The sequence below is a fragment of the Coccinella septempunctata genome, chromosome 7 (assembly GCF_907165205.1).
Source record: "Coccinella septempunctata chromosome 7, icCocSept1.1, whole genome shotgun sequence".
NCBI lineage: Eukaryota > Metazoa > Arthropoda > Insecta > Coleoptera > Coccinellidae > Coccinella > Coccinella septempunctata.
Window position 1 is genome coordinate 10,658,560 of NC_058195.1, and position 26,741 is coordinate 10,685,300.

Genomic DNA, 26,741 nt, shown 5'->3' on the forward strand with positions numbered 1-26,741 from the left:
GCTTCAGAATTTTACTGGATAACGATATGACAGTTAAAATTGTGCCAAAGGCTTTGTGGAATTCATTTCGAGGATATTGTAATTATAAGCTTTGTCTTTGAGAAATGTCAATCTGTTCAACTTATGCCTGTTTGAAGGCTTAAATTTAAGGCTTACTTATTTCTATTGCAGTTACCATAGCAATCACTGAAGTAACTATGACTTAATGTTAGGCCTGCCTTGAATAAGTCGTTGCAAACTGGCATTAATTGTTTTTGGTTATATAGGATATAAATGACAAATAATTATTAATAGTTTATTGAAAATTAGAACGATTCGGAAGATTAGTCTACTATATACAAACTGTACATAAACATTGAAGTATTAAGCCATACACAACATGACCATTAACGAGTTCATAAAAAAGTGAGAATAAAAAATTAAATTATTATGACACTGTCACAAACGTAGTTGAGCACTAACAAGTCCCGTTTCACTCTTCAAACAGCTTATTTACAATATTAGCGAGATTAATAATGCGATAAAGGACGTGACCTATTTCCTATAATTATTCCTAACTTCAATAACAACAGGACTCGGCGTGTACCGTCTCTCCGCCTCTCGGTACTGCAGTTTGGGATCTCCGCGGTAGCTGCTTTTGGTTATGGACTTCACCTCGCTAGATTCTATGGTTTCGAAGGACCTTCCGTCCCTCGATGGCACTGTTTTTTTGCTGATGGTCTTGGTGGTATTGGTGATGCTTGGTCTCAAGGGATCGTCGCTTCTCGTGGTCGTTCGGTACGTTTCGCTGTAGTCGCTGGAGTTGCTTCCGCTCCTCAAGGACTTTATAGGCGTGGAGGAGACCACGTAGCTGTCCCTGAGACGAGTCGGTGGTTCGTAGATGTCGCCGTTGTAGACCCTGCTGGTTTTCGGAGTGGTCCTGGTGTAAGAATCTTCGTTTTCGTGGAGGGTTTTGTACAGTTCAGGCGAACGATCTTTGAGGTTCTTCAGGAACACCCTCTGGCTATCGCTGGTACCGTTCCTGAATCTGGTGTAGGATTCTTCGTTGATATCCCTCTGGCTCCTGCTGAGACTCGAGATCAATCCAGGGCTCTTGAGGCCGGTAGAATTGTCGTTGAGACGATGCAGATGGGGGTTGCTCTTATACATATCCCTGCCGTTGAACTCTTCGCTGTTGATATTGAAGCTCTTACTCCTCGATAAGTTAGCCCTGTAAGTTCGTGCAGGTTTCGCTGGACCTTCGTTCTGTGGCCTCACCGTGTTGATGATGGAAACGTTGATGGTGCTGTTAGATTTGCTGTTCTTCTCTAGCTTGGGAGGACTGGCGTGCCTCGACAAATGCCTCGGAAGTGTTTGCGAATTTTTTCTATCAGTCGGTAGACTTGACGACAGCTTCCCGGTCGATTTACTGAACCTACCGAGCGTGCTCTGCGATCTGAAACAAAGATTAAAGATTCTTGATTACTTTTATGGTAACGCGGGATTCTGCCATCCCTTTTTAGTTCCCGTGTTGCCATAAACATTGAAGTTATTTATTATGTATTCAAAACGCCACGTGGGTATTATCATAGCAATCGTAGGTTGTAAAAAATAGCAAGTGTTCTTCGTAGGCGGTTTTGGTATAATTGGTTAATAGGTTGATCAAGGTAATTACATCGTTGTGATGGCAATTATCAAGAGGTATCTGATGGATTAAATCTCAGTCAACTAGATGGTTGAACAATGTGTAAGACTTATCGATGTTAATTGAATATGGTAATGGTCGTATGGGATCAAAGAGGTTCTTCGCATATATTAAGATTGATAAGATGTTTTGTTCATTCTTGAATAATTCAAAGGTCGCATTATGTTTGTTTTGCTAATTCCTCTACGACTCATTTATACACAGCAAATCATTTTGTATGAACCAATATTTGTTGCGTTTTAAATCACTCCTTGACACTTTTTGGATTCCTTCTATAAAAATTCCCATCACCATTCCAACTGTCAATTCAGTATACATATTAAACTTGTCATTATATCGGCTCTCAATAATTCTAGTACGGTGATTTCACCAGTGGGAATATCCCATGGAATTTTTTCTACATATTCATACATAATCGCTTCAAACTTCTCTCATATTTGTTTTTCTTCCACTGAAATTGCTACACAGATTCTAAATTAAAACGGAAACCAGTAATTGATATGGAATGATGAGGAAATTATCCCTAATCGTTTTAATATCATGGAGGTTATGTAGCTACCTACATATCGTAAATACTTTTTTTTTGGCTAGAACTGGTTTCTTGAATTTACGGAGTAGATGCTATCCTTGGAGATCTATTATGTTATTTGTTGTTTTCATTTTTCCATGAGCTCTTCTACAACCGGTATCGTAAATATGTGATAATATCTTTCATGAGGCATATTATGTGTTCTATTCGTAATGATAAATATGAAACTCACTGGCAAAACATTTTTTCACGGAGTTCAACAGTTTTAATTTAATCCTTGTAAAAGTACTGGAATATTTATACCAACATAAATAAGATGCATAGTCACCAAGGGTTGAAAGTTATGGTAGGTTTACGCAGAGTTTCCAAAAACCTACTGAAAAGGAACAACCTCATTGGTAGGTGGCGTTCATGTGATTGCCATCAATCAATTATGGTGAGTTTATGCAGAGTAACTGAGAACGAATACCTAAGAAAGGGACCAATCTCATGTGCAGATGGCAATGTATTAGTTCCTAGTAACTCTGCATGAACTCACCATAAGACGGGACACTTTCTTAGGTCTTAGTTCTTAGGAACTGAACTCTGCATGAACTCTTCATTGATTCAGTAAATATGTTAATCCACCATGAAAATTGCATAAGAAATTATATAGATTTTGAGTTTTTTCCTGATGAATTAAATGATATTTTCCCTTCCAGTGCCAATTCGATACCATGGTGCAAGATGATGGTGTTAACACAAGCGGTAAGTGCCAAAAACTAAAACCCTATCGGTTTGTGCAAGAAATGATGGTGGTTAAGAAAGAGTTAATTCTTGTCCTACTTACTTTCGATTTCAATGCGTATGTTTTAATATAGACCTTCTCATTTTTTCCAAGGGTTGCGTGGGGGGTACATGGATAACAAGAAAACAACCAAATTAGTTTAAAATAGGTACTACAATGAAAATATTTCTTATGCGTTAGTTCGCCAATGGTACCCACAAAATGAAATGCTATTGAAGAAAGCTACGATATAAATATATACGTTTTTGAGGGACGGGAAGAAAGTCTGTAATGTTTGGAAAGCGTTTGTAGGCGGAAAAACGTTTTTATTGTGTCGAGATCAACGTTGTTATTAGCTGAAAAAAATTGAGATTTATTGCTTCCTTCATCTTTCACCAATATGGAAATGAAATAAATTAGGCACCTTCAATATTGTGATCGGCATGTGGGTTTGAATTTTTCTACTCATTAATTGAGTTGGGGAGCCCAAGAGAGAAATTTGGGATTTACTCGAGTGTGTCAGATTAATATAAGGGGAGATATCTTGGACCCTGTAGAGTACCTCTACAAAAAATTAGACCTGTACATAGGGGTAATTATCTAGTATAGCCTATCAGAATAGTAAAAAAAACGATCATTGTACATACTAGAGCGAGTCAGATTAAGATATATGTGGTTAATTACACGTTGACACGTTGACTCTTAATCTGACAATTTAAGAGTGACGAAAAAGTGTGGGAGGGCGCCCAACTTGCAAAAAAATATGTCACGTGCACATTCTCGAGCGCGGTGGCTATTTTTCTCATTCTCATGATTCAAGAATAACAGAAGAAATATAATCTGACAGTTAAAGCAAGACGAAACAATAAAAATTGGCCATAAAGGTCACAAAAATCAGTTTTCCTTTAATTATCCCCTCTCCTGGGCTTCAAATTGCTTTCGCATTCATTATAAAAGTTGTAGAGCATAACATCGTCTACAGATTTTGTCCGAAGCAATTTTTTCTATGTTCAAACGTTTTTGAGATAGATGGCGATGAATGTACATTAGACTGCCTTGTTATCATCTTCAAACTGTCAGATTGGGAAAACCCCTCTGATTAGTGTCAGATTAATAGGTTAACACGCTTGCAACACCGAGATTAACCATCTGTATGAAAATCTGACACGCCTGTGTACAAGTAACGATTTTTTTGCATTTTAAAAGTACCGCAGTGACCTTGCGTTACGTTCGAATTGTCAGTCTCGTGAAAAGTAGCTTCCTTTGGGTCCAATTGACATATTCTCTGAAAATCTGACACGCTCTAAAAAATTATATTCTACCATTTGCTACTTTTTCGTACGGCAAGCCCCACCACGCAAACTGTCAGATTAACATGAACTTATTATCAGAGACAGGGCTTATAGAGTATATTAATTGGATTAGATGTACACCTGACGATTTTTTTATATCTTTGAAAACCTGCAGACGCTTTTCCCAATGCTGATAGTGCATACATCATAGAATCTTCTTTTCTTTCCACCATCTAATCTTCAAAATCCACTAGGTCTCCAAGACGATCCAGTATATCCCGATTTATTATCGTTGGCTCCCCAATTATTGAATTTAACCGTTATACAGGGTTAGAACTATTTAGAGGGGGACTACAGCGATATCGAAATCCGTTAGAAATACAGGGTAGTTTAAATTACGAAAAAGTTGCGTTATTCAAGAATGAGAGGGTGGGTGTAAACAGTTCCCAAATATCTCTGATGGTTCCTGAGATATCTCGAAAAAACTGAAAATCAAGATTATCATTTTTTCTCCATAACTTGTTTTTGGAGATAACTACACGAAATTCGGTGTGTAGTCATAATCCTATATAGCGATTATACTGGTGTACTTCTTTTTCGTAATTCAAGCCACCCTTGATTTTTAACGGTTTTCGATATTACTATAGTCAGCCTCTAAATAGTTCTAACCCTGTATATCGAATTTGAAACAAGCTGTATAACATTATCTTACAACAAAAAGAACGCAATTTGAAATACTAATCGACCTGTCCGAGCATAACCACAACAACAAATTGTCTTCGATTTACTGGATTCATTCCAAGTTGAAGATTCGCACTGTAGATATTTCATCCCCATTGGCGTAGAGCATGAAGAGCAGGCAATGCCCACTCTACAGTTTCGAAAAATTATATCTTTCTCCCTTGGTTAAATCATGTGTTAGTCGTTGCAAAACGAAAATCGACACTCACCTAGGCTCGTCCTTCCTCCTGGCCACCCTCGCCGGTCTGACGCCGTCGTACTTGTTCTCCCTGCCGTAGATGCTGCCCGCGAACGGATCCTCCCCCAGGTAGTACCTCTGGACGGGCCTGCCGTTCTCCATGGAGCCGTGGATGTTCCCGTCTATTATATGACCGGCCTGGTACGAGGGACTCGGCGACCTCTTGGCCCTCTGTTTCGCCTTACGCTCGGCGCTCGCCGACCTTATCTTCCCGACCAATTTCCTTATGGACTGACCTGGAAAGATGTGCATTTTTCTTCAGAACGAACGTGTGTGTTGTTAACGCGTTTCACGGCGACTGGCATCGGTCGCGATCTTTGATACGTAGAATGTGTCCGTCATAGGCTTATTAGCATCTACGGGATTCGGAATGGCTGTTTATTGCTAATTATATGCTAAGTTTACGGCGACGACCGTGACTTTTCGAGCCGAGTGTGTTTCTGCGTGTCCAGGCGAAGATTTGCCCGATTAGGAGTGCGGTTGGCCGTTCCATCGAAAGAAATTGATTGTTTAATTAGCGGGGTATTTGGATTGCTGCTGTTTCTTCATTTCATCCATCTGAAATTCATGTTTCGAAGGATGGATTTAACAGTAGATATAATGTTCGATTTCGAGACAAAAATGACGATGAACTTATTACGTCACTCAATAAGTCCACTGCCTGACATTTATACGACAACATTGTTCATTAGCCCACGAGGTTTTTCGGTGGCACTGACCCTTAGTTTAGACGCTACAATGATGGCATAAGTCATTTTCAAGACGATGGATTGAATGAAATTTCGTGAGTTGATCTCAGTTCTTTATAGAATCATCAACTGCTTGGTTTTCTCGAATCTACAAAACGACTTCTATTCACGCCATATCCTAGGACAGTAAAAAAACACCCTGATTTTTGGACAGAGGATCAATTAGGTCATTTTAGGGGAGTCTAACCCCATGCTCATTTTTGACTCAAAAAATCGAGATTTTCGAAATCTAGTTTTTGTGCTAGGGTAGAAGCCTAGGCAACGCTGATTATATAACCGGAAATCCCCATTGGATCAGACGAATTAAACAGGAAATATCGCAGATTGAAATTTGCAATTTTTGAAAAATGACATTTCCAAGATGAAAATCTAAACGAGAGAGATATGCTCTCGAAATTCCTCGCAATAGATTCAGCGTGTTCGAAAACCTATATTTTCATACCAAAATTTCAAATATCTGGCCCTGTTTAGGAGAAAATGAGTTTGTTTCTTTTTCCACTTTTCATTTTCGAGTTGACTTCGAAGAGCTATCTGGAATGCAATTCTCTATAGAAGCATCAACTGTTTGGTTTTCTAGAATCTTCGGAACAAATTCCATGCACTTCATGTCCTAGGATAGTAATAGAACATCCTGATTTTCAGACAGAGTAGCAAATAGGTCATTTTAGGGGGTCTAACCCCTTGCTCATTATTGACCCAAAAAATCGAGATTTTCGAAATCTAGCTTTTGTGCTAGGGTAGGAGCCTAGGCAACGCTGATTATATAACCGGAAATCCCAATTGGATCAGACGAATATAACAGGAGATATCGCAGATTGAAATTTGCAATTTTTGAAAAATATCTGATGATATAAATGAAAATCTAAACGAAGGGAGATAGGCTCTCGAATTTGCTCGCAATAGATTCAGCGTGTTCGAAAACCTATATTTTCATAACAAAATTTCAAATATCTGGCCCTGTTTAGGAGAAAAAATTTTTTTTTGTTTTTTCACTTTTCATTTTCGAGTTGACTTCGAAGAGCTGTCTGGAGTGCAATTCTCTATTGAAGCATCAACTGTTTGGTTTTCTAGAATCTTCGGAAAAAATTCTATGCACTTTAGGTCCTAGGATAGTAATAGAACATCCTGATTTTCAGACAGAGCAGCAAATAGGTCATTTTAGGGGGGTCTAACCCCTTGCTCATTTTTGACCCAAAAAATCTAGATTTTCGAAATCGAAATTTTGTGCTAGGATGGAAGCCTAGGCAACGTTGATTACGAAACTGGAAATACCAATTGGATAAAACGAATATAACAGGAGATATCGCAGATTGAAAATTGCAATTTTTGAAAAATGCCATTTTCAAGATGAAAATCTAAACGAAGGGGGACAAGCTTTCGAAATTGCTCGCAATAGATTCCGCGTGTTCGAAAACCTATATTTTCATACCAAAATTTCAAATATCTGGACCCGTTTAGGAGAAAATGAGTTTGTTTGATTTTTCACTTTTCATTTTCGAGTTGACTTCGAAGAGCTCTCTGGAATGCAATTCTCTATTGAAGCATCAACTGTTTGGTTTTCTAGAATCTTCGGAACAAATTATATGCACTTCATATCCTATAATAGTAATAGAACATCCTGAGTTTCAGACAGAGTAGCAAATATGTCATTTTAGGGGGGTCTAACCCCTTGCTCATTTTTGACCCAAAAAATCGAGATTTTCGAAATCGAGTTTTTGTGCTTGGGTGGAAGCTTTAGCAATGCTGATTATAAAATAAAACCGGAAATCCCAATTGGATCAGACGAAAATCACAGGAGATATCGCAGATTGAAAATTGCAATTTTTGAAAAACGCCATTTCCATGATGAAAATCTAAACGAAGGGAGATAGGCTCTCGAAATTGCTCGTAAAAGATTCAGCGTGTTCCAAAACCTATATTTCCATATCAAAATTTCAAATATCTGGCCCTGTTTAGGAGAAAATGAGTTTGTTTCTTTTTCCACTTTTCATTTTCGAGTTGACTTCGAAGAGCTCTCTGGAATGCAATTCTCTATTGAAGCATCAACTGTTTGGTTTTCTAGAATCTTCGGAACAAATTCTATGCACTTCATATCCTAGAATGGTAATAGAACATCCTGATTTTCAGACAGAGTAGCAAATAGGTCATTTTAGGGAGGTCTAAACCCTTGCTCATTTTTGACATAGAAAATCGAGATTTTCGAAATCGAGTTTTTATGCTGGAATAAAAGCCTAGGCAACGCTGATTATAAAACCGGAAATCACAATTGGATCAGACGAATATTACAGGAGATATCGCAGATTGAAAATTGAAATTTTTGAAAATGCCATTTCCAGGATGACAATCTAAACGAAGGGAGATAGGCTCTCGAAATTGCTCGTAAAAGATTCAGCGTGTTCCAAAACCTATATTTCCATACCAAAATTTCAAATATCTGGCCCTGTTTAGGAGAAAATGAGTTTGTTTCTTTTTCCACTTTTCATTTTCGAGTTGACTTCGAAGAGCTCTCTGGAATGCAATTCTCTATTGAAGCATCAACTGTTTGGTTTTCTAGAATCTTCGGAACAAATTCTATGCACTTCATATCCTAGAATGGTAATAGAACATCCTGATTTTCAGACAGAGTAGCAAATAGGTCATTTTAGGGGGGTCTAAACCCTTGCTCATTTTTGACATAGAAAATCGAGATTTTCGAAATCGAGTTTTTGTTCTGGGATAGAAGCCTAGGCAACGCTGATTATATAACCGGAAATCACAATTGGATCAGACGAATATTACAGGAGATATCGCAGATTGAAAATTGAAATTTTTGAAAAATGCCATTTCCAGGATGACAATCTAAAAAAAGGTAGACAAGCTCTCGAAATTGCTCGCAATAGATTCAACGTGTTCGAAAACCTATATTTTTATACCAAAATTTCAAATATCTGGCCCTGTTTAGGAGAAAATGAGTTTGTTTTTTTTTCCACTTTTCATTTTCGAGTTGGCTTCGAAGAGCTCTCTGGTGCATTGCAATTGTGTATTGAAGCATGAACTATTTGGTTTTCTAGAATCTTTGGGACAAATTCTATGGATTTCATATCCTAAGATAGTAATAGAACATCCTGATTTTCAGACAGAGTAGCAAATATGTCATTTTAGGGGGGTCTAAACCCTTGCTCGTTTTTGACCTAAAAAATCGGGATTTTCGGAATCGAGTTCTTGTACTAGGGTGGAAGTCTGGGCAACGCTGATTATATAACCGGAAATCCCAACTGGATCAGACGAATATTACAGGAGATATCGCAGATTGAAAATTGCAATTTTTGAAAAATGCCATTTCCAAGATGAAAATCTAAACAAAGGGAGACAAGCTCTCGAAATTGCTCGCAATAGATTCCGCGTGTTCGAAAACCTATATTTTCATATCAAAATTTCAAATATCTGGCCCTGTTTAGGAGAAAATGAGTTTATTATTTATTTCAAATGAAAAAGTCACGAATATTCACAACACACTGATAATAATTGAAAAGGCACAGGGTTATTTGTAGAAATATCCACCTCGTCTGGAGAACGCACGAAACAAAACTGAAGATGATAGAAAGTAGACGTTATATTGAGTTGAATGGTAGGGGTGAGGTATTTCGTGGCAACGTAATCATTATCTACAAAGTTTTACCTAAGACTTCGAGAACATTCTAGATAACTCGTCAAAGGGCTAATATCTCAGGAAATATCAATATTCTTTGATGTCATTTTGTCTAACCCCTTGCTCATTTTTGACCCAAGAAATCGGGATTTTCGAAATCGAGTTCTTGTACTAGGGTGGAAGCCTGGGCAACGCTGATTATATAACCGGAAATATTTACTGGATCAGACGAATATTACAGGAGATATCGCAAATTGAAAATTACAATTTTTGAAAAATGCCATTTCCAAGATGAAAATCTAAACGAAGGGAGACAAGCTTTCGAAATTGCTCGCAATAGATTCCGCGTGTTCGAAAACCTATATTTTCATACCAAAATTTTAAATATCTGGCCCTGTTTAGGAGAAAATGAGTTTGTTTTTTTTCCACTTTTCATTTTCTAGTTGACTTCGAAGCGCTCTCTGGAATGCAATTCTCTATTGAAGCATCAACTGTTTGGTTTTGTAGAATCTTCGGAACAAATTCTATGCACTTCATATCCTAGAATAGTAATAGAACATCCTGAGTTTCAGACAGAGTAGCAAATAGGTCATTTTAGGGGGACGAACCTCTTGCTCATTCTTGACCCAAAAAATCGGAATTTTCGAAATCGAGTTTATGTGCTGGGATAGAAGCCTAGGCAACGCTGATTACGAAACCGGAAATACCAATTGGATCAGACGAATATAACAGGAGATATCGCAGATTGAAAATTGCAATTTTTGAAAAATGCCATTTCCAAGATGAAAATCTAAACAAAGGGAGACAAGCTCTCGAAATTGCTCGCAATAGATTCCGCGTGTTCGAAAACCTATATTTTCATACCAAAATTTCAAATATCAGGCCCTGTTTAGGAGAAAATGAGTTTGTTATTTATTTCAAATGAAAAAGTCACGAATATTCGCAACACACTGATAATAATTGAAAAGGCACAGGGTTATTTGTAGAAATATCCACCTCGTCTGGAGAACGCACGAAACAAAACTGAAGATGAGTTAGAAAGTAGACGTTATATTGAGTTGAATGGTAGGGGTGAGGTATTTCGTGGCAACGTAATCATTATCTACAAAGTTTTACCTAAGAGTTCGAGAACATTCTAGATAACTCTTCAAAAAGCTAATATCTCAGGAAATATCTATATTCTTTGATGTCATTTTGTCTAACCCCTTGCTCATTTTGACCCAAGAAATCGGGATTTTCGAAATCGAGTTCTTGTACTAGGGTGAAAGCCTGGGCAACGCTGATTATATAACCGAAAATCCTAACTGGATCAGACGAATATTACAGGAGATATCGCAAATTGAAAATTACAATTTTTGAAAAATGCCATTTCCAAGATGAAAATCTAATCGAAGGGAGACAAGCTTTCGAAATTGCTCGCAATAGATTCCGCGTGTTCGAAAACATATATTTTCATACCAAAATTTCAAATATCTGGCCCTGTTTAGGAGAAAATGAGTTTGTTTGTTTTTCCACTTTTCATTTTCTAGTTGATTTCGAAGAGCTCTCTGGAATGCAATTCTCTATTGAAGCATCAACTATTTGGTTTTCTAGAATCTTCGATACGAATTATATGCACTTCATATCCTAAGATAGTAATAGAACATCCTGATTTTCATACAGAGTAGCGAATAGGTCATTTTAGGGGGGTCTAACCTCTTGCTCATTTTTGACCCAAAAAATTGAGAGTTTTAAAATCGAGTTTTTGTCCTAGGATGGAAGCTTAGGCAACGCTGATTATGTAACCGGAAATCCCAATTGGATCAGAGGAATATAACAGGAGATATCGCAGATTGAAAATTGCAATTTTTGAAAAATGTTATTTCCAAGAGAAAATCTGAACGGAGGGTGATAGGCTTTCGGGAATGCTTGCAATAGATTCAGCGTATTTGAAAACCCATATTTTCATACCAAACTTTCAGATATCTGACACTGTTTAGAAAAAAATCGAAAATATTATTTTTCCATTTTTCTTTTTGGGAATTTTTTTGAATTTGCGAAAATGACCAATATCATCCACATCGTCATAGATCACCCTGTGAAAGGTCGAAAGTAAATAAAATTCCGAGTTTGAAGTCGGAATTTTGTTAAATTCAACAAGAAATATTTTAAAAATATCATGTGGCGCTTCTACGCCTTCGTAGTTCTACGGGTATATTTTAATGGGGATTTGTTTGGACCAGTTTCCGTATTCTTTTATCAGCTATAATAAATTTATCTCATTCTTCTACTGAAGTGAGTTGCATTTGCCGAAAAAGTGTATCTATCAATATGAATCTCTCGATATGGTAAATCTATCGGCAAACTAGTTTATATTCCAAAATGATTCCAGATGGGTGTTCCGCAATCAAGACTTTAATGTCTCTACCTTCCAATTTTCATTTAAAATACGTACCGCCAGTAATAATTCCATGTAGATGCAGCTCACAAATTCACCGATCGTATACGACCGCACCCGCGAGCGACTGATTCTCAGAAAAAAATGAGTTAATACTCGTATACACTTCACAATGTTGAACTTTTACGGTTAAACAGATTTCAATCGACTGAACGAAGTCGTGGAAATGTGTGTGACAGGTACATACATGAGGACATTGAGGAGGTCGTGCCTTGACCATGAAAACGTCGGCGTGTGTGTTTGAGAGATGATTCAGAAGGAAACAATGGACAATGGCAATGGACGATTTTCTCGGTAACGCGCTCAATTTCCCGAAAAGGGTATGTTTCTGGCTCCGCGAACTATATCTCTATTCATCGAGCGTAATCGCGGTTTGAATGATTGAAGGTAATTATGAGCCCAGATGAATTACCATTGTTGCGTTTGAGCGCTATTCTGGAAGTATAATGGAATTGCGAAGCTGATATTTCCTGCCATTTATTTATTCCATAAGGTTGGTTTTGTGTTTTCCTTCAACAGGTAGTGATTAATTGCGTTCTCTGTATAAGATGCATTTCATTTAGGCTGATTATAAGACCGGTCATTGCAATTGCAATTATTGGTTATATGGTTATACAGAAGATATTTGCCTTGCTGGCATAAAACGGTTCGCCATGAACATGTTGAAATGTTTCCTTGAAAAAACGAATAAAAGATTCAACACGTACAAGTTGAAATATTTTCATTTCCAAAAACAGTTTACCATCTATACATTTAAATGTTTTCCGAGAAAACATTGAAAGTACGTGTTGAAAGGTTTTTTGCTAAAACTGTTCACCATGTACGTGCTGAAACGTTTTCTCAAGAAAACAACAGTTCGTCCCGTACCTACGTATTGAAAGGTTTTCTGCTAAGACTGTTCACCATGTATGTGCTGAAACGTTTTCTCAAGAAAGCAACAGTTCACCTCGTACGTGTTGAAACGTTTTCTGCTAAAACTGTTCACCATGTACGTGCTGAAACGTTTTCTCAAGAAAACAATAGTTCGTCTCGTACCTACGTATTGAAAGGTTTTTTGCTAAGACTATTCACCATGTATGTGCTGAAACGTTTTCTCAAGAAAACATCAGTTCATCTCGTACGTGTTGAGAGGTTTTCTGCTAGAACTGTTCACCATGTACATGTTGAAATGCTTCCTTGAAAAAACGAATAAAAGATTCAACACGTACAAGTTGAAAAATTTTCATTTCCAAAAACAGTTTACCATCTATACATTTAAATGTTTTCCGAGAAAACATTGAAAGTACGTGTTGAAAGGTTTTTTGCTAAAACTGTTCACCATGTACGTGCTGAAACGTTTTCTCAAGAAAACAACAGTTCGTCCCGTACCTACGTATTGAAAGGTTTTCTGCTAAGACTGTTCACCATGTATGTGCTGAAACGTTTTCTCAAGAAAGCAACAGTTCACCTCGTACGTGTTGAAACGTTTTCTGCTAAAACTGTTCACCATGTACGTGCTGAAACGTTTTCTCAAGAAAACAATAGTTCGTCTCGTACCTACGTATTGAAAGGTTTTTTGCTAAGACTATTCACCATGTATGTGCTGAAACGTTTTCTCAAGAAAACATCAGTTCATCTCGTACGTGTTGAGAGGTTTTCTGCTAGAACTGTTCACCATGTACGTGCTGAAACGTATTCTCAAGAAAACAACAGTTCGTCTATTACCTACGTATTGAAAGGTTTTCTGCTAAGACTGTCCACCATGTACGTGCTGAAACGTTTTCTCAAGAAATCAACAGTTCACCTCGTACGTGTTGAAACGTTTTCTGATAAAACTGTTCACCATGTACGTGCTGAAACGTTTTCTCAAGAAAACAACAGTTCGTCTCGTACCTACGTATTGAAAGGTTTTCTGCTAAGACTGTCCACCATGTACGTGCTGAAACGTTTTCTCAAGAAAACAACAGTTCATCTCGTACGTGTTGAAACGTTTTCTGCTAAAACTGTTCACCATGTACGTGCTGAAACGTTTTCTCAAGAGAACAACAGTTCATGTTATACGTGTTGAAGGGTTTTCTGCTAAAACTGTTCACCATATGCTGAAACGTTTTCTCAAGAAAACAACAGTTCATCTCGTACGTTTTGAAACGTTTTCTGATAAAACTGTTCACCATGTACGTGCTGATTGTTTTCTCAAAGAAAACAACAGTTCATCTCGTACATGTTGAAAGGTTTTTCTTAAAAAAATGGTTCACCTTGCCCGTGCCGAAATGTTTTCTTCAAAAACGGTTCACCACTTACGTGTTAAAACTTTTTTGCGAAAAAACTCGGCTAGACAACAGTAATTTTAAACGACCAGTGTTGATTTATAGGGTGATTGTTTGACTAGTACGAATATCTCAACAGTAGATTCCTGAGGTCCAAAGAAACGCTTTTTTCCTATACCATTTTTTTCCGATTCGGCCTTTTCACAGATACTTTTTAATTTTTGAACATCTAATTACTCGAAAACGAAACATTATACGAGAAAATATGAAGAATACTATTATTAAACGTTGAAATATTCATTGATAGCGTCCAACTTGGTTTCAAGAACTGGGTTCTTTGAATTTTTGGTATTTTTATGGTACGTGATGGTCCTAATGAGAAAACTGGAAGACGTGGGTGATATCTTTTGTTCGAATAAGATTCATCAAATAAATGAAAAACTATATTCCGAAATTCATTCCATTCGATAAAACCCTTTGTGAGGTAGAACTAAAAATAATATTTTTTTATGGTTTTCCAACAGCCTGTATCTTTTAAACCGAGCCGATTCGGAAAAAATGGTAAGGGCAAAAAGTGTTTCTTTTGACCTCGAGAATCTACTGTCGAAATATTTGTACGAGTCAAAGAGTCAACCTGTAAAAAAAAATTACGCTCTTCGGATCAGACAAAGTCCAGACGTTTTCATGTTATTCGAATTTCTACTAAAAACCACTTATTTATCCTTATTTCAGGTCATGGTGACAGAAGTACTAAAGCGACGATTCGTAATGGTGAGTGATAAACAACAACTCTTAAGATATAATCACTAGATAAATACATACACTCTTATACCTAACTAACTCACCTATAATATTTCCGCTCTTGGCCTTTGGCGGATCAGCTGCGAACCTCGTCTTCTGGATAACCTTCTTCTCCTCCCTTGGCATCGGGGGAGGACTAGGTGGTGAATAATCAGGGGGAGGCTCCTCCAGTGGCTCATCCAGTTGTACTGGCGGCGACCTTCGATACCCGTTCTGATACCTCTTCTCCTCCTCTATCCTCTGCCGTCTCTCGCTCCCTCTCTTTCGATGGGGAGGAATGGGGGTTACGTCCGGAGACCTGGACCTCATTTCCCTGCGATCCACAGAACCATAATCGCCCCTGTAGACTCTATGGTTCTCCCTGGTTTCTCTATATTCCTCGTCTCTATGCGTGCTGTGACCGTTTTCTCTGACAACTCCGTTGGGTCTTATCCCGTTTTCTCTTCTATAGTCCCAGTTGTAGTCCTTGAGGGGCTCCTTGTACTCCCTGTACTCGTCCTCCCTATGATTGCCCCTGTACTCTCTGGAAGATTCCCTGGATTGGTAGGATTTGTCTTCTCTGTAGTTTTGGCGGAACTCCGGTCTGTGGTGGTCCGGCACTTCTCGGAGGTTGTCTCTGGAGCCTCGGAAATTCTCCACGTTGTCTCTGTAGTCCGGTATGGGGGATTGCTGTTGGAGCCTTTCTGCCGGGGAGGTGCGTTCTTGATAGAAAGGGGAACGACGCTCCGAGGTGAACATGTTCTCTTGGCGTCTCTCGGACCACTCAGTTATACCTTGAAAAGAAGAAGAATTTTATTTTTTTGTATGTAGGCAACTATGTACATCCAGTAACATGGAAATCGCTATAGAAGTAGGAGTAGAAGTGGTTAATATCGAAAATTTCAGTTTGGGTTTTCCTAAGGGCTCAGTATTGTGACCTACAATCTTTTCGATTCATATGGAGGATTCCTTGGTTCGACCGATGAGAACCACACGTATGACGCCACTGTGTTATCTTCCACTAAGCAGAACTAATTCATGGGGACAAGGGACAAAGAAGAACAAGAATCTAGTTCCTCAAAGTACGAGATCATGGATTTAGGCATGTAAGTCTGTAAGCGTTATCTTGTGTGTAAGTTGTAAGTGCACTTGGGACAAGAGTAGTGAAAGGTATTTTTTAATCAATGATTAATACTTTTTGGAAATGCATGATGGTCGTATGAGAATGGAACATGTGTGCAAGAAGTACCAAATTGTGAGCCTCATATTAATGGGAGGTTGACTCGATGGATATGTTAGCCCAGCTTCAAGTAAATGGAGGGACAGATAAAAGAAATCTCCTATTTCTGCAATGGTTGGAGGATCCACACCTCCAGAAGGACAGTGTTTATTGCAATAGGTCTTTTATATGGACCGATTATGTCGTATGTGCCTTGACCGCTACGATCTTCTGATCTTTCCACAAGCTTTTTCTGATCTTTGGCTCATCGAGCGTATTTTGGACAATATATGATAGACATTAGGCTACATCGGAAGCTTTTAAGATCTTCAGTAGGCATCATTCCATTTGACACGAAATGGAAATCAACAATCTGATGAACACAATTGAGAAAGTGGAGGAGAATGTAAACTGGTGGGGGCTGAACCACCAAAAATTGTATTTTCATCTTTAATTTGTTAAAAATTCCATGGTCCTTCTGGGAGCTTGGATTTCCATGTTATTGTATGGCTATTCGAGCCAGCTCTGATCTTTGGATATATACCTTTGAAGTATCTCGGATTGCCATCTCTCTCCGGCTCCATCGGGCTGTAAACCCTGGGCGACGTCCTCATCGGAGACGAGTAGTTCCTGTGCAGGTACTCGGGTTCCGCGTTCCGGGAAGGCTGCGATTTGATGGTGACGTTGAAGAAACTCGTCTTCGGCGGTTGTTCCTCCTCGTCTATCAGGGAATTGGTGGACGATTTGGAATCGCTGCCGAAATGGTGCTCGAGCCATTTGGACGTCTCGACTTTTCTGGTCTGTTCCTCCCTCTCGAAGTCCAAGGGTTGGCCGGTGAGGGCGTCTTTTCGGTCTAGGGGGTTGGCGTTTGGGTTTTCGACGCCTGAAATACAATGCGTTCGATCAGGTATTGGCTGGTGCCGAGGGAAAAAATTTTTGGGATTCAGTTATCTGGTTTTGGACTGATCCGAGTACTTTTTTGCTATATGCGTGGTTAAAGTCGTTAGAGGATGTTTCAAATAGGAGGAGTTGGTAGACTGAGGGTGTTTGGTGATCGTGTGTGTTAGAAAATTGAACAAAAAAATAGAAAAAGTTCGAAAAAGTAGAAGTAAACAGATTCTGAAAGTGTGGAAGCTGTACCTACGCATAAAACTTGAGGTATACTCTGAATTGTGTGGGTTATAAAAATTCAAATTTCGTATTGCAAAACAGCCAACATTCTTTTTCAACTCCAACAGACATTTTCCCAGTAGAATAATGCAGAATTTTCATAAAAATCTCTTTAAGCAATTGAACTGAAAGTCCCTGTTTCGATGCCAGTTTGTACCACACATTTTTATTATTCTGTTCCGGATTAGTAAACCTTTTCCAGAAGAATCTGTTCACGATTTGTTCTCTCTCGAACACATAAAGGTCTTTGTAAGATGTCCTCTTATCATAATCAAGAAAGAATAATCTACAATAACCGCTGGAACTGTAATCGAGTATAGGCGTGAAAACGAGTACTTTCTACTATAACACATTCTGCATGTAATCCGCCATTAAATCACGCTGACAACAGCATCGACAATAGAGTTCATGATTATATGACCTATACATTGATTAATCATCACAAGAACGTGATGTATCTTCAGCATTGTGATTCTGTATCTGCAATATACAGATAAACATAATAAGATATTATTTGGGATTCAAGGCAGCAACACTAACGATGTATATGTATATGATTATTAAATTGGGGCATCGAAAAAAAAATGTAGGTGATGAAACCCTTCAAGTAGAATAATAGTTGTTACTGAAGGCTGAAGGTTATGTTGAAATTGTCAGATGTTGTCCAGAAGAAAAATGCCTGAATATAAGGTGATTTTTGCGGCAATACTTATTTATCTCTTAATTAGAATATCAAGCTTGGTTTTACTAAGCTCGACAAGGAACTTCTGTCAATATACCTCTTGAGGTGTGCTCAGCTTGGAATTGGAAGCCTATTCATGAGTACCTCCTTATCGTATTCCACAACTTTCCTAATTTCTGTTTTGAATTTGCGTTTTCCCAAATCGAAAAAGGGTCTTGTGCCACAAGAGAAGTTAGAGCTCCTTAGTTAGCAAGCTTATTGCAAGACTCTATTATAGCTTTTTATTTAAGCAGCTCCTTCTACAGGATGAACATAATTCAATGGGATGGAATGGCAGCTCTGTTACCATAAGAGCTAGGAAAAAATAGATGACGCCAACAGCCGTAGATAGTAGATGTGGGATAAAATTATTCGTATATAGAAATCCTCAGCATTCTTACCTCTGTATCTATGTGGTGGCCTATTCTGGGTCCTCTTTCTCAGCCTAGCGGACAATGAGTCGAAATCCGGTTCATTCAGACCATCACCCTTGCGTTCAACCTCCACATTCTCAGTTTTGAACCTCATCTCGTGACCGATGTTCACTCCATCCGCCAAATAATCGACATCCACTTGATCTCGGGTCTTCAGGTACCTGCAAATCATAAGAAGATATAAGAACTGTAAGGACATCCATAGGGTATAGAAGGGAATGAAGAGGCCAATTAACTTAACTTTGTTAAGGGTTTTCCTCCTGAAATTACAAATCAACTTGTTTTACGTTACACTAGGCCCTTAATGATTTTTATGAAGATCTGTTTTTCCTAAGGTCATACCATACCACATGTAAGTGACATGCCATGGTTGAGTATATACCTCATAGAGCCTTATTGCAATCATCCACTCTGATGGATTTTTGAAGGCTTCCATGAACGGCAATATTTATATGAATCGCGAATCCAACAAAAAATTACGTACAAATTCCTGGAATTTTGTTTTCGGCGAGTTCAAGTTCAAGGGTATCTGAAAAGACATCCGCATTTACGGTAAACTCGAACTGTTCTAGCATAAATGGAGGAACGTTGCCACTATTGAGAAGATTATTCAAGATCATGACTGATGACCTTTGTCACTTCATCAGAAGAGATTGAGTGTGCGCGATTAAACACTTTGCATTTTCATTCTGCATGGTTAAGTGTTAATTTCGACAGATAAAATACCGCTACTTTGTCGAACCGGTAGTTTCATGTTACCTTATGGTTGGAGTTTGATTGCATCGTCGATTTTGAACGAACAACGTCTCTTGTTTTCGGGAATTCTTGGTTTTTCTGTTATGGAACACTTGATTTTCAAATACATTTCGGTCTTGTCATAATGAATTTTCCTGAAGAGATTTTGGGTGTTATGTTTAGGTGGAAATGATATAACTGGAAAAAATGTGTGAACTCCAATGAAGACCATATAGATGGCGCGTCTATCTGTACTGTACTGAAAAGACGTCTCTTGATTTTCGCATCAACTACAACTACAGTATCGCAAGAAGGCATATAAGAAGAACTCCTCTGTGAATGATTATTTACCTCTCAGATGATTCCTTGTGTGAATCCTCAACTACAGCGTCCTCAGGAAGCTCGTCGTCCCTGATTTCCTCGTGTTCCGTGGTCCTCTGGCTCTCGGTGATGATCTTCCCGTCCGGCTGGACGGAGCTGAGGTCTCGCTTGTCCTCTGTATCGATCACCTTCTTGCTCTTGGTCGATTCGTGGACCACCCTGGGACCAGTAGAGACGACGGTGTCCTTTCCTCCCTCTTTCACTCGGAGGACCTTGCGTATGTCGGACTGTCCTGAACGAACCGCTGCTAGGAAGTCCTGCAACAGGAGACAAGTTATTGGTAAACTGATGCGATAACAGCAGTATCTTATTGGAAGGAGGAAGAGCGGTTTCACGTTGTACAGGTTGGGCAAAATTCGTTGTCTACTGAGGGCATCTCAGCTAGAAGAAAACGTATGACACATTTCCTAGCTCTTTTTCAGAGAAACAAAGAATGGTGAAAACCGTAGCCTCCTACGATTTTCCGTTTTTGAGTTATTAGCAAAAAATGAGGTTTTGGCTCATAACTTCTTTGTCCTTAAGTTACTGATCTGAAACTTGAACCTTCTGCAGGCATTTTCTTTACGTAGAATTCACTGACGAGCTCAAAATATTTTTTATTTCGAATCATTAGTTGAACTTTCGTTTTTTCAAATGCAAACTTTTATTGAATTTGTTATTTTTGAATGGGGAAAAAAATCTTTTGTCAGTAGATACAACGTATAAAAGTGCTTGAGAAGGTTCAAGTTTCAGATCTGTAACTTCAAAGACAAAGAAGTTATGAGAACTTTTCTAAATCGCCAAAACCCCATTTTTTGTTAATAACTCAAAAACGGAGAATCGTAGGAGGCTACGGTTTTCACAGTTCTTTGTTTCTCTAAAAAAAAGCTGTGTCAACCGTTTTCTTCTATCTCTTATAGTTCTCAAGATTCCCTCAGTAGACAACGAATTTTGCCCACATAAGTAGGTATGTTTCTGGTGAAGATGCATCTACCCTTATTTCAAGTTTGTGAATCTGTTTTGTGTGTTTGTTTCCCATTAGATGGAAGTGAATAATCTCTGAATAATCTCAGTTTCGTTACAAAGAACACAATATAAAACTGAGACATTGGCACGTCGTTAGCACATAAACAAAAATTTCGTACAGATTCTTCAATTGCTAATTTCTCGTTGAAAGGTACTCACTTTTGCACTGTTCTTTCGTAGGTCTATTTATCAATTCAAATGAGCTAAGAAAAATTGCTGTATGCTTTACTATGGGTCTAATGTAAAACTTTCTTTTTAAGATTTGCTGCGATGTAAGAGCTCTTCTCAAAACCCCAGTTTTATTGCCATCTTTCAACCTCGATTTCTTCATTTAGTTAGCCCTTATTGGGCTCTCCTACACAGTCTAGGAGTTAGTGTTTTGGATTCCTAGCCACTCGTATTGTGCTCGTGCTAATAATACTATACATATAGTGAATCTTTGACTCGTATAAATATTTCAAGAATCGATTCTTGACGTCGAAAGAAACACTTTTTTCCCTTACCATTTTTCAGAATATTCTCGGTTTAAAAGATACAGGCTCTTGAAAATCCATAAAAAATGTTATTTTTGGTTCTATCTCACAAACGGTGTGATCGAATGAAATGAATTTCGAAATATAGTTTTTCATTTATTTGATCCATCTTTTTCTATCACAAGATATCACTCACGTCTTCCAGTTTTCTCATTATGACCATTACGTACCATTAAAATACCAAAAATTCAAAGAACCAACTCTTGAAACTAGCTTCATTTTGTAAAATAAAAGTATTCTTCATATTTTCTCGTATAATGCGCCGTTTTCGTGTAATTTGATTTAAAAAAATTGAAAAGTATCTGTGAAATTTGAAAAATTGGGTACTATGGTTGAATACAACTCTGTTTGATAGATCCATAGATGCGTAGTGTCACAGATTTAGCTAGTTTTTCTGAAAATAATTTTGTTTTTACAGGGCTGACACAGCTCATTATGAAAACTAAAAATGGCTATATCTTTTCATCAGGGCCAAATCGGAAAAAATGGCAAAGAAAAAAAGTGTTTCTTTTGACCTCAAGACTGTACTGTTAAAATATTTGTACGAGTCAAAGACTCATCCTGTATACTTTACCTTCGATTAGGTTGTTTTCGAACTAACCTTTTCCTGCGTCAAACTATTGGGAACTTGATGCCAATTTACAGCAAATTTTCCAACTATATCCTCACGAGACTTTTAATTACTCTTCATAATAGAATATTTTACTTTCAACATTCCACAGTACCGAGGCTAGTACCTACACGAAACAATATTCTGTTAATCTACGGATTCATATATTCCTAAGACACTAACGAGCCGCTAAATATCGCTTTAAAGTTAATTAGTATCCACGAAAGTCTAACGTAAGTAAATGAACAATAACAGAGGTACTGAAACGGAAACGCTCGGGCCGAAGAAAGTGATTTGCTGTAAGGTACCTAATTATAAATTCCTGCCTTGGAATTATGCATTGACTTATTATCCGTTTATATTCGTGATCTATGAATCTCCCAGACTTTTACCACAACCCTTGGTGAACTTAGATTCGATCTGGCAAAAAAAAATTAATTGCTGTATACCAACGAGGTAACAACAAGAGTTCATAATTCATTCGTGTGTTCATTGACCAAATTTCTAAATATTAATTGATGGGGTCTTGGTCAGTAATGTTATCAACTTCTTTACGTAACCGTATGGACGTGTTTAATCTCCTGATTGTTTTTTAATTGAGTGGTTCCTTTTCAGGACGAAAGTGAAGAAAGTTTGTTGATTAAGCGTTTGATTACGATAATTAATTTCTTATTATTGAGTAGAGTGGTAAATTTATACATTGTTGGGAAAAGTGAATGATTAAGGAATTATATATTCATTCGATTGTACAGAGTATACCAAATTGTTTGATTTCCTGGTACTTCTACACTAGGAAGGTAAAAACGTTGAGAGGATTTTGGTGAAAAGTTGATTATTGGAAACCGCTTGAAGATATAACCAATTGAGATATTGTATCAATTTAGAAAGTAGGGTAGGTCTTTGACTTGTACAAATATTTTAACAGTAGGTCAAAAGAAACACTTTTTCCCAATACCTTTTTTTTTCGATTCGGCCCTGATAAAAAGATATAGCCAATTCAAGTTTTCATAATGAGCTATGCCATCCTTGGAATAACAAAATTCCCTTCAGAAAAACAAGCTCAATCTATGACACTACACATCTGTGGACCTTTTAAACAAAGTTGCATTCAGCTAAAGTATCCAATTTTCCGAATACCACAGTGTTTCTCAAGACACCATTAAAATTTCAATTTTTTATAAAATTCATTGACCACAAAATTGTTCACTCTCAATAAATCTCAATCTCTATGAGACGAATTATTACTTTTTTTCATAGAATTTCATTTGTTAGCTGAAACTTTAAATTTATAACTTGGATAAAATCATGTAATTCATGTTACACTCATCTATATTAATAAAAGAGGATCTATGGTTTACTTCAAAATGCTTTATTGTTCAAACGATCGCACCAAATTGGACAATTCTTTTTTTGTTGTGTTTATTATTGTTAGGGCAAGGTTTATATAACAAAATATTCCCAAAAAAAATTGTACAGAACAGAAAAAAAGGCATTCCTTCTTCTTACGACCAATCGAGCAATCACGATGAGTTATTATTATCTACCCTAGAAATAATTTAAATGGCAAAACTAGGTTTGCCGGGTCAGCTAGCTTTGAATAAATATCGAGCAGAATTTCGATAATTAATTTCAATATAACTCATAAAAAGTAAAATTAAGTACAAATTGGACCTTTATTTTTAACAGAATTCACTGTATTCAACAGCAAAACGAGGGAAATTTCTCTGATGGGGTTCCTGACTATCTGCTCTAAATCAGCCCTTTTTATGACTGGAGTCTTGGGAATTTTATTCTTGATATATCGCCATACGAAAAAACCACAAGGATTGAGGTGTGGTTATCTTGCTGGCCAGGCAATACGACCATACGTTCCCATCCACCGATTCTCGAATAACCAATCCAATTTGAAAAGTGATGATTTTGCTTTGAAGATATAAGTAATATAGGTATAATAGGTATATACACTTTTGAAAAGCTAATTGCTTTTGCATGATATGAGATCGAAAAAAGAATGCATCCGTATTTAAAATATTCAGTTGGCAAGGGTGTAATGAACTCCTTTTGAATAAATATGTCAGTTCAAATAGGCTTTGTGCCAGCTCCAATTTGCACATTTTCCAAATTAACAATTCTCTCGTGAACACTGTTCAAATAGCACTTCGAGACACTGTTTGTTTACGTCTTCAGAATGAGTGCAGCCTTCACGGTTTCTGGGTTTAGAAAGAGAATTTTCAGTCTGACGACTTCACGGTGTAAAGGAGAAACCATTCCGCTATTTCGAATTAATTATCACTATGCAGTTTTAATTCTAGTCTTTGCTGTATAGGAACGTCGTTATTACGGCTGTGTGGTCGTTGATAAAGAGTTTTTTTTTGCTTGTGTCGTGTTCTATGGGGTATGACCATGCCGGTTTGCGTGTGCTACTCCTTCAGCGTATACAGGATTGGGATCAAGTATGGAACCAAGTGAATATCTTCGAAATAAAAACAAACTTTGCAGACATGCAAAATTCGTTGTCTATTGAGGGAACTATAAGAAATAGAAGAAAACGGATAACACATTTCGAGCTCTTTCTCAGAGAAACAGAGAATAGTGAAATCCATAGCCTACTACATTTTTGAGTTATTAGAAAAAAATGAGATTTTAACAATTTCGAAAAGTTCTCATAAATTTGTTGTCTTTGAAGTTACAGATCTGTATCTTGTTTCTTCTTAGGCACTTTTATACGTAGAATCTGATGACAATAGATTTTTTCCAATTCAAAAATAACAAATGCAATAAAAGTTTGCACTTAAAAAAACGAAAGTTCGCCTGATGATTCGAAATCAAAAAATATTTTGAGCCCGTCAGTGGATTCTACGTAAGACAGTGCCCGTAGAAGTTTCAAGTTTCACATCTGTAACTTAAAAGACAAAAAAGTTATGAAAACTTTTCGAAATCACCAAAATCTCATTTTTTGCCATCCTTTGTAAAGAGCTCGGAGCTTCTAACTGCAATAGTTCTCGAGATCCCCTCAGTAGACAACGAATTGTAATTTCGCCCACCCTGTATAATGATGCATCACTAAATCTGATGCCATATTTTTCATACTTTCGGTTTCAACCTTGTTATTTCGAATTCGAATATGTCAAGTCCCGCTGACATAATTTGAACAATCGAGAAATAAATAATTTTACAGTCCTCTACAGAACGTCGACTTCTGTCGAGTTAATCTTGAATTTCGTGATATTTTCGAGAAAGGAATGAATGGAAACATGGTCATTGCATCGACCCTATCCTCGGATTTGTTATGCATTTCACACACCTTTAAGTTGTAAGTCATTCTCGATTACTTCGTGGTTTTGAATTTAGATAAGTGTACGTCTGTTGAGAATTACCATCCAAGGTTGAAGAACCTATAGTTTCGAAGGATATTTCTTTGTCTTACTTTGAAAGTGTTCATTCCCATAGGAATCTTTTCATATACAGTGAAGAAGATTAATATTTAATAATCGATCTTATTTTTCATACATTTCCAAATATTTGTGGATGTCGATAGGATGGGTACAGACAAAATCCTCCCCTTTCTCCACTGAAATTAAGGAATTAAGGAAAAACTTTGTCATCTTCAAGGTGCATGAGTATGAGTTATAATATAATTTTTTTTTTCGTTGTGGACCAACTAATTCCTGAATTTGAAATAAAAAGTGATGAAATTGGATAAAAATTGCTTTATCCAGAACTTCTTTTTCGACTAAAGTTAATTTTCTGCTTGACCAATTTCACTTTTTTCAATACAGATATTGGATATAACTAATTTTCGGCTGTAATTCAAATCAAAATTGTAGTGTTCGACTGTGAAGATTAACAAATCGAAAAATCAACGTGTAATTTGCATAGCATTGACCCGATTGGTGAATAATCGAATGCCTATTTTTTATAGATTGATTTCGCACAAACGTTACGAAGAAGGACATTTGTTACAAAAGTTACTTGTGTAGGTACAATATTATTGATTATCGCATGTACTAACTTGATGTCGAGCTGACAGAACCAAACAGCTCATCGAACGTGTATCGAAAATCTGACCACAGTGTAATTCCAGCCTCACATTTGAAACAACTGAAAAAATTTCAGCCCTTAAAATCAATAGGTGGGTTAAGAAGGTGATTCTTGCACTCTGCCCATAATGGAGTCTAGAGCTAACCATATTCGTTCAAGTTTATGGTGCTGCTTTTTGAATCACATAGTATATCCAAGTGTTTTGAGGTTCTTGTCCTCGAAGGTTAAAGGTTTTGAAGAAGAATGATCGCGGAAAATTTCCAATAATAACTTCTTTGTTCACCTCATTGAAATCGATCGCCAGATGGGCGTAAGTTATTGATTAAGGTATTGACTGGGCAGACGTCGAAGAAGAGTAGTCTACGTCATGTTACATTCATGGGTACTGGCCTGATTGTACTTGTACATCATTTCGACAAGTCGGTTGCTAAGCGAACAGGCTAAAGTCTTCTCGTACTATCGTTTTTGTAGATTCGAAGAAGTCTGCAACTTTCAGATATGTATTTCCTTATCCATATTGGCCGGATTCTTTGTCCATACCTCTCGAAGGTTGCCTGATGGACAAATCAAATAAATTGATGGACAATCATGAACTTGAGATGAAAATAAAATCCAGAATTTTTAGTTTCAGAATTCGCACTTCACAGGGCTTTATGTTATTGGCCCTTTATTTCGAAAAATTATAGTTTCTGATTGAGGAAGGGTAGAATGAAAATGGCGATCAGGATATTGTTGATTCAATTTGATGTATTTCTGAGAGATACCTCGCCTATATAAGAACATGAGATCATCATCGAAATGT

General features: G+C 37.4%; 1 protein-coding gene and 1 long non-coding RNA gene across 3 annotated transcripts in view; one reads left to right on the forward strand and one right to left on the reverse strand.

Moving 5' to 3' along the window:
• Positions 1–281: 281 nt before the first annotated feature.
• LOC123316419 (serine/arginine repetitive matrix protein 1) overlaps positions 282–26,741 on the reverse strand; it is a 76,493-nt gene continuing 50,033 nt past the window's right edge. Inside the window, exons 5-10 of one of the 2 annotated variants that reach the window (XM_044902489.1) lie at positions 19,721–20,007; positions 18,602–18,795; positions 16,854–17,192; positions 15,156–15,884; positions 5,222–5,486; positions 282–1,435 (exon numbers count right to left, since the gene is read on the reverse strand). In XM_044902489.1, the coding sequence (XP_044758424.1) occupies positions 535–1,435; positions 5,222–5,486; positions 15,156–15,884; positions 16,854–17,192; positions 18,602–18,795; positions 19,721–20,007 (2,715 nt within the window). In that variant the 3' untranslated portion in view covers positions 282–534. The remainder of the gene's footprint in view (positions 1,436–5,221; positions 5,487–15,155; positions 15,885–16,853; positions 17,193–18,601; positions 18,796–19,720; positions 20,008–26,741) is intronic. The other variant, XM_044902490.1, reaches the window with a different exon arrangement.
• LOC123316420 overlaps positions 15,049–26,741 on the forward strand; it is a 41,540-nt gene continuing 29,847 nt past the window's right edge. The window contains exon 1 of the long non-coding RNA XR_006538070.1: positions 15,049–15,081. This is a non-coding gene — a long non-coding RNA (uncharacterized LOC123316420). The remainder of the gene's footprint in view (positions 15,082–26,741) is intronic.